This window comes from Rhineura floridana, chromosome 4 (genome assembly GCF_030035675.1).
Source record: "Rhineura floridana isolate rRhiFlo1 chromosome 4, rRhiFlo1.hap2, whole genome shotgun sequence".
Lineage (NCBI taxonomy): Eukaryota > Metazoa > Chordata > Lepidosauria > Squamata > Rhineuridae > Rhineura > Rhineura floridana.
The window spans coordinates 188,935,465-188,951,799 of NC_084483.1; the positions used below are offsets into that span (position 1 = coordinate 188,935,465).

The following is a 16,335-nucleotide window of genomic DNA, read 5'->3' on the forward strand; positions in this document are numbered from 1 at the left end:
CCTTTAGACCTCCTACCTGCAAAGCAGGTGCTCTACCACTGAGCTGTAGACACTCTCCACTATTGTGCCCCCAGCACACGCAGCTGAAACTTCAAAGAAGACAACCTGCTCCCATCCTGTTTGCAGTTTTCCATGTGCACATACCACATCTCCCATTGTACCATAGCCATAAACTGTAAATTCAAAGGTCGAGTTTTAATGCACATCTAAAATATTGATATAACGATCAAATTTTTATCAATGTTTCCTTCGATTTATTGATATTTCCTTTATTTTATCAACATTTGTTTTTAAAATATTTCCTTTCAAAATACTGATATTTCTTTTCAAAATGTTGACATTAATATCAATATTTTTTCCAAGAGGAAAAAAACAGATTGGTAAAAGCAGCGGCTAGTGGACAAAGAACAAATCTGAAATTATACTGGCCTGTTAGGTCGACAGAATGCTTTCGAACTGGCACAGGCCAACGGAACCCATCCCTCGTCTACACTGACTGGCAGCAGCTCTGCAGGGTTTCATGGGGGATTCTCTCCCAGCCCTAGCTGGAGATGCCCGGGATTGAACCTGGCACCTTCTGCATGCAAGGCAGATGCTCTACCACTGAGCTATGGCCTTTCCCCAAGTATCATCTGAGAGGGATGGGCTGATGTGCAAGATCTATGAGTGCTTTCAGATCTCCGGGTCCTAGGCTATGCTGGGACAAACAAGAGGTGAAGCTGTTAACATTTCCGTCATCCTCCAATCCATCCCAGCTCTGATCTGAGGATCTATTAGATAAAACCAAACAGTCATTCATTCTGAGGAAAAGGTTTCCTGGTTGTTGTTTCTTTCAGTAATAGTTCTTCCAAAAATATCACATGCTATCTATCTTGTATCTCTCATTTGCTGGAAACAAGATGGTTAAAAAAAAAATCTTTCCATAGCAAATATGTTAAGCCTTTTTTCCCTTTAAAGCAGCTTCAGCTGACCCATCATTTCTGAGTACAGTAGCCACTTTCCACTGAAAATAGAGTGGCATTTAGCATCGGGGGTTGTCTTTTGCTGTAGGAACAGCTAATGAAGCTGTCTTTTAATGAGCATCGAAATAGAAAGCTCCCCCTTTTTTGGTGCAACGTCGGTTCACATTTACTTTGAAAGAGCAAACTCGTTATGAAACATGTTGCATTCTCTAAAAATTACTTACACTTCTGTAAGCCTGTTAAAGGCGGAGGTGCTTACTGAAAGGAAGGGGACCATTCTCCAATGGAATGGTGACATTTAACTGCGCTGCTCAGCACCAGAATCAAACAACTTGCAACTAAGCCACAGGTATTTATTTTTTTCCAGCAGTCATCATTTATCCTGGGGGAATATGCAAACTACAAATGATCAGCCTGACAATAATCTTTTCTACATTGAAAATGACAACTTAATCCTTGAACAAGTATCTTGCAGCTGTTCCCATTCTCTGTAAGGCATACAGTTTATAACCAACATGTTCAAGTAGCATACTTATACTAAATTTGCAGCTTAGCCTCATCTGTTAATTGCTGCTTATTTCTATAGCATTGTGCATTTGAACAGCAATAATGCTTGCATATTTATATAGCACTTTAAAACCCTCTAAATGATCCAATACATTATCTTCTCAATCCTTTCAACACCCCTATATGGTAGGTAAATATTATGACCCCCATAGGCCAGATATGGGATCTGAAACTGAGTCACCACAAAGGGATAGGGAGCCTGTGGCCCTCCAGACGTTATTGGACTACAACTTAGCCATGCTGGCTGGGGCTGATGGGAGTTGGAGTCCTACAACATCTGGAGGGCCACAGGCTCCCCATTCCTGTAATAGTGGTTTGCCTAGGAACACCTACTGAGTTCATGGCTGAGGTGAGATTTTGAATTATAAACTTCCTGACTCAGAACTATGCCTCCACATTATGATTTATTTGTTTGTTTGTGTTTATTAGATTTATATCCCACCCTTCCTCCAGTAGGAGCCCAGTATATATAACAATATATAACAAAATATAGATATATAACAATATATAACAATCTTCTTCTTCAAGTCAGACCATTGGCTCACCTAGCTCAGTATTCCCTGCACAACAGTCGCAGCTCTCCAGGGTTTCAGACAGGTGTCTTTATCAGCCTTACCTGGAGGTGCCAAGGACTGAACTTGGGATCTTTTACACGCCAAGCCTGTAAAGTCACAAATGCTTCTCTCCAAGAAATGATTTTCTCCTTTTTCTCCATGACTTTCTCTTGGGCTGATATGGCCAGTAATGCAGTGATGAATTCTCAAGTGCAGGCACTTTTCAACTGTGAGATCCTTTCGTATGGCCTAGTGAAAGTTGCTTTTTTGTTTAACTGTATATTACTTGCATATATACTCCATATTTTCAGCCCGGCTTGTTCCCTAAGCAGCATATATGATCTTCCAATAGCAAACTCAAGTGGTGAGGGTCAAGAGAAATGTAGCCAAAACGGGCCACTGAGGAAATACAGGGAGGCATCAGCACACCCAGGGGGATCCCCAAGGCTTGCAGATGAACAAATAAGCCTTTTCTATGAAACCAGCTAAGGAGGCAGCCACCAACCCACAGAAATAGCCCTATAAGTAGCAATGGGAAGTTGAGTGTCAGTTGCAAAAAGAAATACAACTTGTGGTGAGAGGGAATTGAATGCTCTGCTTGAGCTTCTTTCTTGGAGGAGGGCATGGCCGGCTGGCACGACTCCTGAATAGGGGCACTTGGGAATCCTAGTTGGCTGGCAGGCCCTTGGGAACCCCGCAGAAGGGATTTTGACAGGTGCATGCAGCAAACTGAGAGAATTTAACCCCTGCTTATCAGCTGGGACGTCAGCAACCCAGAACAAAAGCGTTGACTCTGCTAGATCAACTGATATTCAACATTCCATAGGTACTGAGTGTGCTCAACTATTTGGGCTGTTGTGGGGGGGAGAATTTGTCCCCTTAGGTGGCTTGGATTTCTGTTGTTTTTTAAAAGACTTTTGCATACTTCTTCAAACCTTAAGCATTAGGATATAGCACCTCCCTCTCATTTCTCAGTGGCCCCATTTTGGCTCCAATCCTATTGGCACTCAATATTTATGTTCATTATTAAAGAGGATGTTAACAATGCAGCTAGGCAAGTGATAACATGTTTTGGTATGCACACTTACCTAGGAAGTAAGCTTCATTGAATGCAGTGGGATTTACTTCTGAGTAACCATGTATAGGACTGTGTTGTAAGTTGCTTTCTGTTTTAAGCAAGCACAGCACCAATTACGTAGATGACATCCAATGTTGTCAAATGAACTACAGACATCTCATCATTTTGAAATTGTAATGCTGGTATTAGAGTGGAACACATTAAAAGATGGAATAATTGAACTATCCATATGAGTCATTCAAGTGCAACAGCAAAGTGAATATATCATCAAGTTCCTTTACGGGAAACTGGATTCCTTAGCAGAATGCAATAACATTTTATAGGCATACTAGTTTAATTCCACTGACCTCAGTGAATAATGAGGTGATGCTTAAATCATATAAACAATGTTTATTGCCATAAAAAAGAACACGGTGTAACATACATAGAATATACCATTAAACAAAGTAAAGGAAGAGCACAACAGTGACCGAAGTATATTATCTCATACTTGGGATGAGGGGGAATGAGGTCAGAATTTGGAGCGATCTGTTTCAAGGAATCACCATGCTCATTGACTTAAGATGCCAGCAGAGAGGCTAGATTCTATGGCAGGTATCTCTGGCTGATATTTAATTCTTTACAAACTCTGGGAAATAGTTTTTGCATCAGCTGTGCAACTCCACGACCTCCTAGAAATGTTTATTATAGTTAGGTCCATCAGTTGCACACAACTCCACTCCCCTGTCATTTTTGTTTAACACCCCACCTTTTTTGCATGTGCTGTCTACTGTCCGGTTCACACTAGCAAATTCTCCAATGTCAGCCTGCATGAGAGTTTATGTAGTATTGTTGTAAAGAGATTAGGGTTTAGAGTTGCCAGGTTCAGGGCCTGAGACTGATCCTGTATCTTTAGGAGAAGAGAAAGTCAGCCAAGTTCAGGTGTTCTTGCAACACTGTAATGGGAAAAACCACAAGGTGGAATTCTCCCTTCCCCCTGCACAACTTTTAAAGATACAGAAGACCTCTTGGATGGGTCTGGCAACCAAGAGGTCTTCTGTATCTTTAAAAGTTGGGCAGGGAGAATTCCACCTTGTGGTTTTTCCCATTACAGTGTTGCATGAACACCTGCACTTGGCTGACTTTCTCTTGTCCTAAAGATACAGGATCAGTCTCAGGCCCTGAACCTGGCAACCCTAGTTGGATACAACCCAAAATGTCTAGGCTGTCCTCAGAGGAACAAATAAAAGTAGGAGACCACCCACCAAAACAACACCCCACAGATGATAAAATGCCCCTCCCAAAAAATGTGCTAATGAGCTTTCACACCAGCTGTGTCTGTAGATGTGTAATGGGTTGGGTTTTTTCCTCTAAGGGCACTTCTAGATCTCTTTACTGCATAATTGCCTTATCTTGACTACTGAAAACGATCAGGGCCTTCAATTGATGTTATCCTGCATTTCTGCTATCTCAGGATTTTTTTTGTTTGTTTTTTTCAGGTTAAGCTGCTTTGGACCTCTTTTGTTCCCTACCATGGAAAATCTGATAAGCATGGAAAAAGGTGCTTCCATGCTCCACCAACCCCCATGTGAAGGGGGTATGGTGGGATATAAGAATAAAAACAACCCAAAAAGTACTGAGAGACCTTCAGTGGTCTGGGCAGTCTTTTGCTATCCCAATTTCATGAAAGGTACTGACTGGGACCTGCTTTGAAGCGCCTAATGGAAGTGCCCTAACAGATTTTCCATGGTAATAGGAAATACCTTCCTCTTTCAACAAGCCTTTTAAGTAGAGACCTTATCCCAGTATGCGTCTGTGTTGGAATTCCTTTTTAATATGTTTTTTAAACCTTTTTTAAAAAACAATGTTTTTAACTTTTTTCTTTTTTAAGATGTCCTCAATGTGCTTTTTTAAAAAGCTTTTTTTTAAATGTTTTTAAAGATGCTTTGAATATATTTTAAAGTCTGTTTTTATGATGTTTAAAAGTGTTTTTAGTGCTTTTGTTTGCTGCCCTGGGCTCCTGCTGGGAGGAAGAGTGGGATATAAATCAAATAATAAATAAATAAATACGGATTGAATGTTGAAAAAAGGACAGGTTGGCATTTTGATGACAACGACATCAATGCAAAACATTTGCGTGCATGAGCAGCACTGATTCCACAGTAAACCTCTTATCTGGATGCACCCTAAGGATGCCCTTTAATTATGGTGATTAGTTCTCATTGATTATCTGAGAGCAATTCTTTTTGTGGCATTCATCAAGTTGAAATGGCAAGGGCAGATATGATTCCATTCTTGCTGTCTGTTCTCCATCTTTTTCTAGAGATCAGATAAAGCCCAAACCTGAATATCTTTCATAAGCAATGCATGTGCCAATCTTACAATGCAATCCTGTACATGTCTACTATTCAGTTCAATGAGACTTACTTCCAAGTGAGTGTGTATAGGATTGCTGCCTTAATGATACAGTTATAGATATATGTGTAGATGTGTAAATCTATAAAATCATTCTCCTGGGTCTAAGAAATATCCTGTGGGCAGTGGCCCTGACTCTGTGATGGAGTGCCTGTCAGGAACTCCTGTGGCTGTCACATAGATAGCTGCCAAGGAGCCTAGTAATTCTGACATCAATTATAAAGCATAATTATTAAGTTGTGGTGGTGCTGCAAGACAAAAATGTGGTGAGATTGCCTTTTTTAAACAGCAATTACAGAAATTTCCCCAGTGCTATTTTTATTGGTAAAAGCAGCTTCTGAATTTCACTCTAGATTAACTTTATTGCTATATTTATTTGGCCTTTTCTTTGCCTGTGAAAGAAGAGCTTAGCTGCCAGCTGGAATTTCATAACTCTGCATTCAAAACTCCATGGGAAGAACATGTTTCTAAAACTGACGCCCAGGACTCCTGCTGGGAGGAAGGGCGGAATACAAATCAAATAATAAATAAATAAAACTCCTTGTGCAGGGCAGGGGGGGGTGACGTCTTAAACAACCTCTATTTTTTCCTGCGCTATTCTTCATCTCCTTGTACCCAAGGTGACCTGGAAGTGCTAAAGTGCATTAAGTATTCATTTTCTTGAACGGTTTGTAGCATTGTCTTGGATCACCCCTAAACCTTTCTACAAAATAGATCTAATTAGGTATTGGAGGTGGGTTTAAAATGACATTTGTTCTCTTTTAATGGCAGTGAAATAGGTAGGCATTTCTCACCGGGGCATGACAAGGTCAACAGAAGCTTCGGGAAGATAAAAATAACAGGATGCGGTGAAGAATGAGCAACAATGCTTTCAAGGAGAGAGAGAGACTCAATCTAGGCATAATTTTGTCTCCCTCTAAACCATGGTTGCAAACAAGACCCAGCCTCAGGAACAAATGCTGTCTCTCCACAACTGCCCTTCTTCCCCTACCCCACTTTGAAAAGTAACATCCCTCCTCTGTTCCTTTCCTGGTGTTAACTATGGCTTCAGGCAAGCTCTGAATGAGAAAGCCTCTGGCACTGATCTCTTCTTTGCCATGAGTTTAGGCTTTCTCTCAGGCTCAGTGCACCCATCTGCCATACAAGGGTTAATAACACAGGGCTGTCGAAAGAATTACAACCTGACAATGCACATAAAGCATTGTGCAAATGTTAAGTGTTATTATTAGTGACAAAACCCATGGTTCACTTGTAAACCAGCAATAGGAACGATGGTTGGAATTTTTTTTTTAATCGTGGTTACATAAGAACTTAAGTTAATTATAGTTAGCAATGTTGCACATGTAACATTAAACCATGGTTAAAGCTTGAAAGTGAAGATCGTTCTAGAGAAGGGAGGAGGGATAAAATGGGACCACAGGTTCCCCAAGGGTGGCACCCAATTTGTAAAGCATGGTTTTCAGGATACTAGCCTTACCAGGCCAGATTAGGTTCAGTATTTAAAAACGTGGGTGCACACACGATGAGTCACACCACATAGCTTTTGAAGGTGAACTTGTGTGGGAGAAATTTGTACGCTGAAGATGTGGCTAATACAGCGTTTTCATCTCCCCTGCATCACCTTCCCACCGGCTGTTACAAGAAGAGTGCAATCACTTAAACATCTGCACATTGGCGCTTGCTTAAAACCAAGGTCTCTCACAGTCTCGTGTGCCTTTTGAAAATGCAGATCTTCTGGGAACTCAAAGTTGGGAGAGAACATGCAAACAGAATATATTCAAACTTTCAAGCAGCTCTCAGTGATGTCCTCTCGTGGGAAGCTACAACATAATAGGGCCATGCACGCCATTTTCAGATAAGACCCCAATCAGCCTGAAGGCAGCTACTTGAGATTTGCAGTCTGAAGTTCTTGCTCTGTGATAAGCTCTGTTTCTCAGCTGAGACTGGGTACTTAGCAAGTAAGATTTCCTGCAGGTTGTCTTTGGTTTCATGTTTAAATTGATCAATTAACCTACGCCAGAGCAAAACTGGTATGTGAATTAACCATGTACATGCTGGAAAGCACTGGATATATATTGGACATATTCAGTGGAGTCTAGTGTTGCCGATGTCAGTGAGGCAGTGAATACACTCTGAGTTTTAATCCAAACTTTCAAGGAGAAGCTCCTTGAAAGTTAGGACAAAAACCTGGAATAGATTCACTGTCCCATTGACATGGGTACCACCAGCCTCCACTGGATATATTAGTGAATTAACTCTATGCCTGCTGTAGAGACAGTTAGGAAATGAAACTGCAAAGAGGAGGTAAGATTCTGTGGAATAGCTGAGGATGAGGAGGAACAAAACTGAAAGCCAATCCAGCAGTTAACTGGCAAGCCTGCATGTGTGTGTGTGTGTAAGGCAAGTCGCACAGCCGGCTTCATACTGCAAATGAAGAACTCACTGCATTGCTAAGAATATTGCCTCTCCCTTTGCCCTAAAATACCACACTAAGCTCCTTGGAGGGGCAAATACAGACAAGATTAACAGTGGTGTTTCTTTTCGCTTTGCAGACACGTTTGCCAGCAAAGTAGCAGCAACGCAAGATCAATATGCAGATGCTTCCATAGGCAACGTCACCGGTAGCAACGCAGTGAATGTTTTCCTGGGGATTGGCGTAGCCTGGTCCATCGCTGCCATCTACCACGCAGCCAACGGCAAGCCATTTGAAGTCCAACCAGGCACACTGGCTTTCTCCGTCACCCTCTTCACTATATTTGCTTTTATCAGTGTTGGTGTGCTCCTCTACCGGCGGAGACCGGAGATTGGAGGTGAGCTGGGCGGGCCACGGACTGCCAAGATTCTGACCTCATCCCTCTTTGTCCTCCTTTGGCTGTTGTACATATTCTTCTCATCTCTAGAAGCCTACTGCCACATACAGGGCTTCTAAAGGAACTATTGGAGATAGCACCTATATGTATCTATAGAGAGAGAGAAAGAGATATAGGTATATAGAGATAGATTTAATATTATTGAACAGAGGAAGAAAAGACATTTGCCATGTTCACTTATCTACTGATGGAATGTAGCTTTGCGGTAGGAGTTTGAAATCTGCAGGATTCTTCACCAGGGGCAGCATCATAGAAATGGAGGCACGGATGCAGGGCCATCTTCGCAACGCAAGCGACAAGATCATGATGGAGTTCCTTTCTTTTTCTCCCCTTTCCCTCCCCTATATGAGGACTGATCTGATTGCAGTGGGGGCTGATTGGAATGCCAAAAGGGGCAGATTTAGTTATATCGTATTGAGTGGATGTCTTAAAAGGGGAGTTCTGGTCTTTCTTCCCAATATCTTTGTTGCCTTCTTCATAACTCAAGAATGGGCCAGATCATCGCCCTCAAAGAAACATGCGAGTGTGGAGTGACATACACGGCCCAGGGGTTTTCTGACCTCCATACTGTTTGGGATGTGGCTTTTTTTGTGTTTCTTTCCTTTGATTCCCCCCTTTACTGTCCAGCTATTAAGAGTACCTTATTTTGACATACCACGCGAATCCCTTTCCCAGATTTGTTTGGAACTGTATTTATGATTGGTGCGTCCAGTTTCCCTTTAAAAGAAAAGTGATCTTCTCAAACAGTTTTTGACCAGCACTCCATTTGCTCCAAAACTGTGGATGACAGACATGTGCCCAAAGCCCTAATCCCCATGCTATGTTTTTATTTTTTCCTTGCTGTGACGTCAGATTGATTTCACTTGCCTCCTGTGCCCTTCCCTCCTGCCACGTTTTGCTGCTCTGCTCCTTCTCATACTCCTGTTTGGGAATGCTTTCTTGGTACTTATTGTAACACTTTGCATGAATGAAGCAAACCATAATCTGTAATATAGCACTGAATAGCGATAGTCCGTTCAGCGATGCCGATTGAGCACTGAAGATGCAATTATGTGTGTTTTTTTCTTTCCACACTTTTTCTTTCCTTTTTAATGAACAGCATGAGAGGCAGGAAATGGTTGGCAATCTTCTGCTCTGCATTAAGTTTCTTAAGAAGCAATAACCAAGAGCTGTAGAGATACATATGTTTTGAAAGGAAAAATCCGTACAAGAGAGGCTTAGGCCATTTTAGAAAGGGATCTGCCTGCCAGCCAAGCTTAGGAGGAAGTTGAACATAGGAATCTGCTTATACCGAGTCAGGCCAATGGCCCATCTAGACCAGTACTGTCTACTCTGATTGGCAGTGGCTCTCCAAGATCTCAGGTAGAGGGCTTTTCCAGCCTTGTTGCTACCTACCATTTTAATTGGAGATTCCATGGATTGAACCTGGGACATTCTGCATATAGAGTATGTGCTCTGCCGCTAAGCTACAGATGCGTAGAGCCTGCTTTGCGCCTAGCCTGTATGAATGTAGTGGGGCATAGCATTGTTCAAACTAAGTATGATTAGCCATATCAAGCCCTAAATAAGCAAAATAGCTTTGAGCTTCTTTTTTTTTAAGCATCAATTTCCCCTCAATATATATATACTGCATTTGTTCCTGTCTTCAAGTACCTGACGTTAAATCCTTGGTCTCCATACTTGCTATTATGTCTGCTGCAGCACTATAAAAACCTGTAGCCTGATCTGGTCTTCATAAAGGGCACCTTGAAGACAGAGCAGTTGAGTCCCCTCTGATGGATGTTGAACATTCCACCACCCACTGACCTTGAGTCTCTTAGCTAGGAAAAGTGGCAAATCTTGCATTGTCCAACAGTGAATGCTTTTGTGCCTGGGAATTAGACATAGAACTCCTGTTATTTATTATTTATTCATTGTCAGCTATGTGCTTAGCTCTTGTACAATGCACAGTGAGAGACCCCAAAACAGCCCTTGCTTTGGAAATGTCATCATCCAGCACAGGTACAGAGGATGCTTGCTTTGTTGCTGGGTTGTTTAATTTTTCCATCTCCCTTCCTCCTCCCCCCACACCTTTTTCATTTATCAGTTCCACCACCACCACCCCTCCAGCTCTTGTGGTTATGGAAGGAACAAGCCATTAGAAAGAGGTCAGAACAAGGAAGGTGCAACCAGGGCTGCATGGAAGGAACGGCAAGGCATGGTTGGGGAAATGGCAAATCTGTGGAGATGGTGGGGAAGGGTCACACATACACCGCAGAAGATCCCCAAAGGGAAATGAATGGGACTCAGATATGCTGCTTAGTAGCCCTGTGCCACAATTGCTTGCTCTCTAGATAGAGATGATGGAGGCAGGGGGGAGAGAGAGAGAATTATGTCTGTAGCAGCTTCGAACCATTGCTAGGCAAGAGGAACTGGTCAGGCAGCAACGGAACTGGTAAAATGGAAAGGCGATCAGGGAGACAGAAGCTGCTGAAACAGGTCAGCTTTCCTGCCCTAACAAAACAATGGGAATGGCCCACTTGGTGGAGATTTGCAGGCTTTCCATTACTAATTTTGTACTCATCTTAAGGTAGCATGGTCCATTTAAAAAGGGGGGAACAGAAACACAGTCTCTGGGCAGAGATAGCACTGGGCAGAGATGTGCTCCATCCCTGGCCACATTGGAAGGGAGCACTATGGATGGCAGGATGCGCACATCTTGAATCCAAAAAATGGCCTGTGCAAACCCTCCCTTAAATGCATCCCCATTTCTCAGCTGTGAGCATGCCGTGGGTCTGCCTTCCAGAGAGAGCTGAGAAGGTGTTTTCAGAATGGAGGAGCTGCAGATTGGAGGAAAGGCAAATCTATTCACACTTTTCATCTCCTAAAGAGTGAGTCATGCTGAAGAGTGTTAAAGAGCTGCCACGTGAGTCTGGTAGTCCATCTGTTCCAGTGCTGCCTACTCTGAGTGGCAGTAACTCCCTCGAGTTTTTCCCAGTCCTCCATGAACCTTACTTTAATCAGACAGCCCAGAGACTGAAACTGGGAGCTTATGTGTGAAGCATATCAGCTGTGGCTTTGAAGCATATGCATGGTATTGTAATTTGAGGGTTGCTGCTTGGTGTCAGACGAGATGATGGGATTTACAACCCACCCCCACCCTTTCCTCCACCAGCTCATCTAATGGCAGTGTCACAGGGCATCCTTTTGATCCTCTGTATTTCCTCTATACGTTGACCTACACAACAACTGCTCTTCTGTCACCATGACACAGTTGTACATGGATCTTTACCATACAGTGATATTTTTTTTTCTGAATTAAAAAAAATCACACTATGGGAGCAAAATAGTTGTGTGCATCCATTCTGAGAAGCAGGAAGGGAGAAGTAGCAATAGATCATATCCATACTTTAAAGTAACAGAAAACAGGGAGCTGTGTCTATGTGACTCAGCTGGACCAGAACACGTTTGTTAAACATCAAAGGAGTGAAGCATGTTCTGCTGCAGAGGAAAACCTAATTGCATCATTAACTGTATAACTGAATGGAGGATGTTGTAGAAAAATTGGCAGGGGGATGTTCTGTTACCATCAGATTTCTTACTAGATTTGTGGCCTCCGTATTCAGTCCAAATTCCATTAAAATCAATGGTAATTTTGGTAATGTGATGAATGAGAGGTGGAGAATGATCACCTGCCCAAATCCATGCTCAAGAGCTTCCCATTCATTTAAGTGGAAATGCTAGCTTTACATGCACATCCATTGGTCCATGTGGGCACATGGTGTCATTTTTGAAACGAAGGAAGAACGCTGTGCACATCAAATGCTCCATTACGTGTATTCATCACTATCTGTAATTGCAGAAATCGGCCACAGCTAACCAACTCCTTAGTAGCTTCTTCTGTCGAGGGGTCATGAATGAATTTTTCATCCACATCACATGGTAGAAAGGACAGAGATTAGCCTAGGCTTTTGCGCATTTTGAACAATCTGTGGAATGCTTGAATTAATTGTCCTGTTGTTTTCCTTTTAAAAATGGAATGAATAATATTCCCCCCCTCCCCCGTAAATCAGTTTTCACTTTTGAGGATTTTTTTTTCCTGTTTGGTTTCATTTGATTTGTTTGTTGTTGGGGTGGGGGGAGAAAATTAAGCAATTATTTGGGTTGTTCAGGGATTATTAATATTATTATGACTGTGTTTGTGTAAAATTATTTCATTTCATCTATTTGTTTTCCTTCCTTTTTATTTGTGTGTATCGTGCACAGTAACGGAGAGGCAGTGAGTACACTAATTGTGATCAATGGTACACTGAGGCACAGAAAATAAAATTTATAATTGATTTTAATTTGAAAATTGGTACTGCTGCGTTTTCCCTGTGCGTCTCATTTCTTCTTCCGTTGACACCTCTCATTCATTTTATTTTTACTGTTTTTTGATATGTTTCTTCCATTGTCTAGGTCCATAACAGACACCTGCAAAGTCTGGGTCTCAGATGCAAGACACTGTAGCCAGAAAAAATGAAGCATAATATCCATGCTTTTCCCATGCAGGCACAAAACATGCTCAGAGAAACAGCTATCTAGTCCATTTTCCCACAGTGCACATACGCTTCTTCTGCTTAATACCCCTATGCACACACGCACACCACACAAATCCAAAATATGTCCAATTTTTTACATTCACAATTAGCAAATGAATATTATTTCATCCCTCAAAACTCAGATTTTGACAGCCAAACTTGAGATCTTATATGCAAAACATGGGTTGTGAAGTTTTAAAACTTGAGTTTCTTTTTGTCATGAAACACACCAACAAAACTTTATATTTGTTCCAAAAGCTTGTGTTTTGAAAGGCAACATCTGAAATTTCACAGATTTGCAATGTTAAATATTAAGGGTTGTATTCAACTAACTCCTCCTTAGAGGAGACCCACTGAAATTAATGAACCTAAGTTGGTCATGTCTATTAGCTTCAGTGAGCCTACTCTGAGGAGGAATTAGTTGAATACCTTAGCCATATTTCCAGCTCTGACTCCATCCCTTTTATTTTCCATGTTAAATAGCCATTGCTCTTTTATGCTTTTTCAAACACTTACATCCCAATGAAGCAAAGGAGATCAGCCTGCAGGGTCCCATAAGCGGAAGGGCCAGGCTACATGTCATTAGGGAGCTGGCTATTCCTGTGCCGCTGAGGAGGAGGAGGAGGAGGAGGCTGGGCCAAATGAGTCTGAGGCTGATGAACTGATGGCTCAGGAACTAGACTGGGCTTCTAACACTAAGCCTGAGTCAGGAACTTGCTGAGCCTAGAGCTGGTGGGCAAGAATTTGCAAAACTGGAGTCTGCATCACCAGAGCTATGACTCTTATGAGCTCCTTCCCTTGAACCCGAGGAGCTGAGTGCCTCCCACACTACCATGCCTGATCAATGGGGCAGGGAGCAAGCCAGGCAGGAGACCACAGAGAGGAAAAGAAGTGCCTGTCTTCAGGCCCTTTCAGAATCTCCTTTCAGGAAAGGGGCAGTTATTAGGACCGGTGAAGTTGAGACAGAGGCTTAGAAGGCCTCAGTTCACCTCCAGGCTTCCTTAGAGCAAGTTGCTCACTAGAGGCTACCCGGAATTCTGCAACCACCAGCCTGCCTTGCTAGCTTGCTGCCATACTTGTTTTGTAGGTACCAGCCACAGGTAGAGCAGAACAGCTGTCAGTCCAAGTGGGCCAGAGGCAGGGATGTGACCCAGCCCAGGCAAACAAGGTTGAGGGGTAAGAGTCTACTCAAAATAGGAACAGACTCATGGCGGCAGCAGCAGAGGATCAAAAAGGCCACAAGCAGATGCACAGCCAAAGTCAGAGGTTTGAAGGCAATAATGAGAAAAAAGAACTGGTCTTTAAGCAGTGTCCTCACACATACCAGAGAGAAATTGCTGAGACTGAGAGCCAAGCGGGCAGGGACTGGCTCTTGCAGTCAGCTGGCTATGCTCAGACAGGCTGGCACTGCAGCCCAGATGGCACCCTTGAACCACAGAACCGTGTCTGCTGGGATTGCGGTGGAACCTGAACACTGGTGGCACCAAAAGTAAGGCTTCGGAGCCTGACTGCTAGAAGTCCTGTTTCGAGACCAGCATAACTCTGGCACCTTAGAGGAGGTGCACCCCCATCTTCATTGTGATGCAGTCCTGAAGTTCCATTACACTGACTTTTGATGCCAATGAGGATTCTCGTTCCTATCCGGAATCATTTATTGCTGCACACATTATAGGACTGGATTGGGGTTCAAATATTACATAATAACTGCATACTCACACAAGTGATGCACCAAAGCCTTTACAGTGTTCTTGCCTCAAAACAGCATCCAGCAAACTTGCACAAGATCAGCAGGCACACAGGGAACAAAATGAGTGTTTTTAATTTTTTTTTTTTTTACTTTGAAGCTATCATGGCTGCAAAGTGTAACGCTATAGAAATTGTGGGCGCTGTTCTGCTCATGGCTCAGAAACTAGCAGGCCCCTTGCTGCTAACATTCAAGGGGTTTATGTAACGATGGATTCACACATCCCCATTTCCCCCATGGGGTGACTGCATTTCTCACATCCATGGTTTGCTTGTCTGAAATGTCCATTTGCTTCTCCCCATGACAGCCTTTTCAAAGCATGCAGGAAATGGCTCTCCATGGAAGGAAAGGTCATGTGTAATTTAATCACCCCATGAACGGGTTCTTCTGTTAAGAAAAACTGCCTAGAACCAATAGCCATTCCTGGAAACCTAAGTATTAGCAATTTGATCATTGCCTTTTAAAATGAGTGGGAATCTTACCATTACCACACTTTAGAAGATGTGGGGGGCAACTTGCAGTTCCTGTGCCAGACATAGAAAAGGGGTCTGTGCCATTCACTGGGGTCTGTGCCATTTATGGACTGGAGAACAAGGTCTCACTGGTGAAGCTATGAGACAGCCAAGGCTGCATTTGTGTGTGCCTCTCGCATTCTTCAATGTTGGCTTTTCTCTACCTGGGTAAACTAGAGGCAAGATCATTTTAAGGCATAACAACCTGTGTTACATGTAGAAATTCTCTTTCTCCCCCCCTCCTCTTGCCTAGTTTGGACTTAATTTGTGGTCCATTTGCCAAAAACGTTGGCCACCCCTGCTTTAGAATCATCTTCTACCCTTAATCAATGCCAGACTGAAAATCTATAGGATGGAATAAAATGTTACATGAGTGAAATTCTTGTGCAACAAAACTTCACCTTCCCTTCCTCCCCCCTGCAGGCCCCCCTGCAGCCCCAAAATCTGCTCCAGAGTCCCCCAGGGAGGACAGGAAGGTCTATTACCATAGCATGAACAGATGTCTGTTCTACTCGTACACCGACAGCATTGGATACAACCTATAATTTTTAATTCAGTGTCATTAGAAAGAACTGCAATGACTGGAGAGCTGTATCATTACTGCACATTTTTTTAATTCAAAAAGTGCTTTACACCCACGGAATGTCTTTTGCACAGGACTAACCCAAAACGTTTGATGCCTGAGGCAAAAAAAAATATAGATATACAAACAAATTCCACCTGACAGTAAAATGTAATAATTAATTGTTTGCTGCCTGAATCATACCACAGCATTCTGTCGAACAGCACAACTAGCCATGACTTTGTGAAGTCGCTGGAATTCCCATTGGAAAACTGAGAGTGACAAAGGCCTGGTTAAGATGTTAATTAGGCTGCTTTTCCCCATCGCCAGATCCCACACCTCACCTGTAATATTTGGGTGAAGGATTCAGACAGGACGGGCAAATCACAGAGAAAAATAACCACGCGGTACCTTTTCCCACACAATTCCATCAAGAAAAGCTCTGCTTCAAAAGTATTTGAGGGTGACATGCCTTTTACAAATTATAAATGTTACAATTTAAATTATAAAAATTATATTTCACTCACACACCA

General features: G+C 42.6%; 1 protein-coding gene across 6 annotated transcripts in view; it reads left to right on the forward strand.

Moving 5' to 3' along the window:
* The window catches only part of SLC8A1 (solute carrier family 8 member A1), a 400,022-nt gene extending 387,307 nt beyond the window's left edge, over positions 1–12,715 (forward strand). For all 6 annotated transcript variants that reach the window (XM_061625553.1, XM_061625554.1, XM_061625557.1 and 3 more), the window contains one exon: positions 8,108–12,715. In XM_061625553.1, coding sequence (XP_061481537.1) covers positions 8,108–8,484 — 377 coding nt within the window. In that variant the 3' untranslated portion in view covers positions 8,485–12,715. The remainder of the gene's footprint in view (positions 1–8,107) is intronic.
* Positions 12,716–16,335: the final 3,620 nt, after the last annotated feature.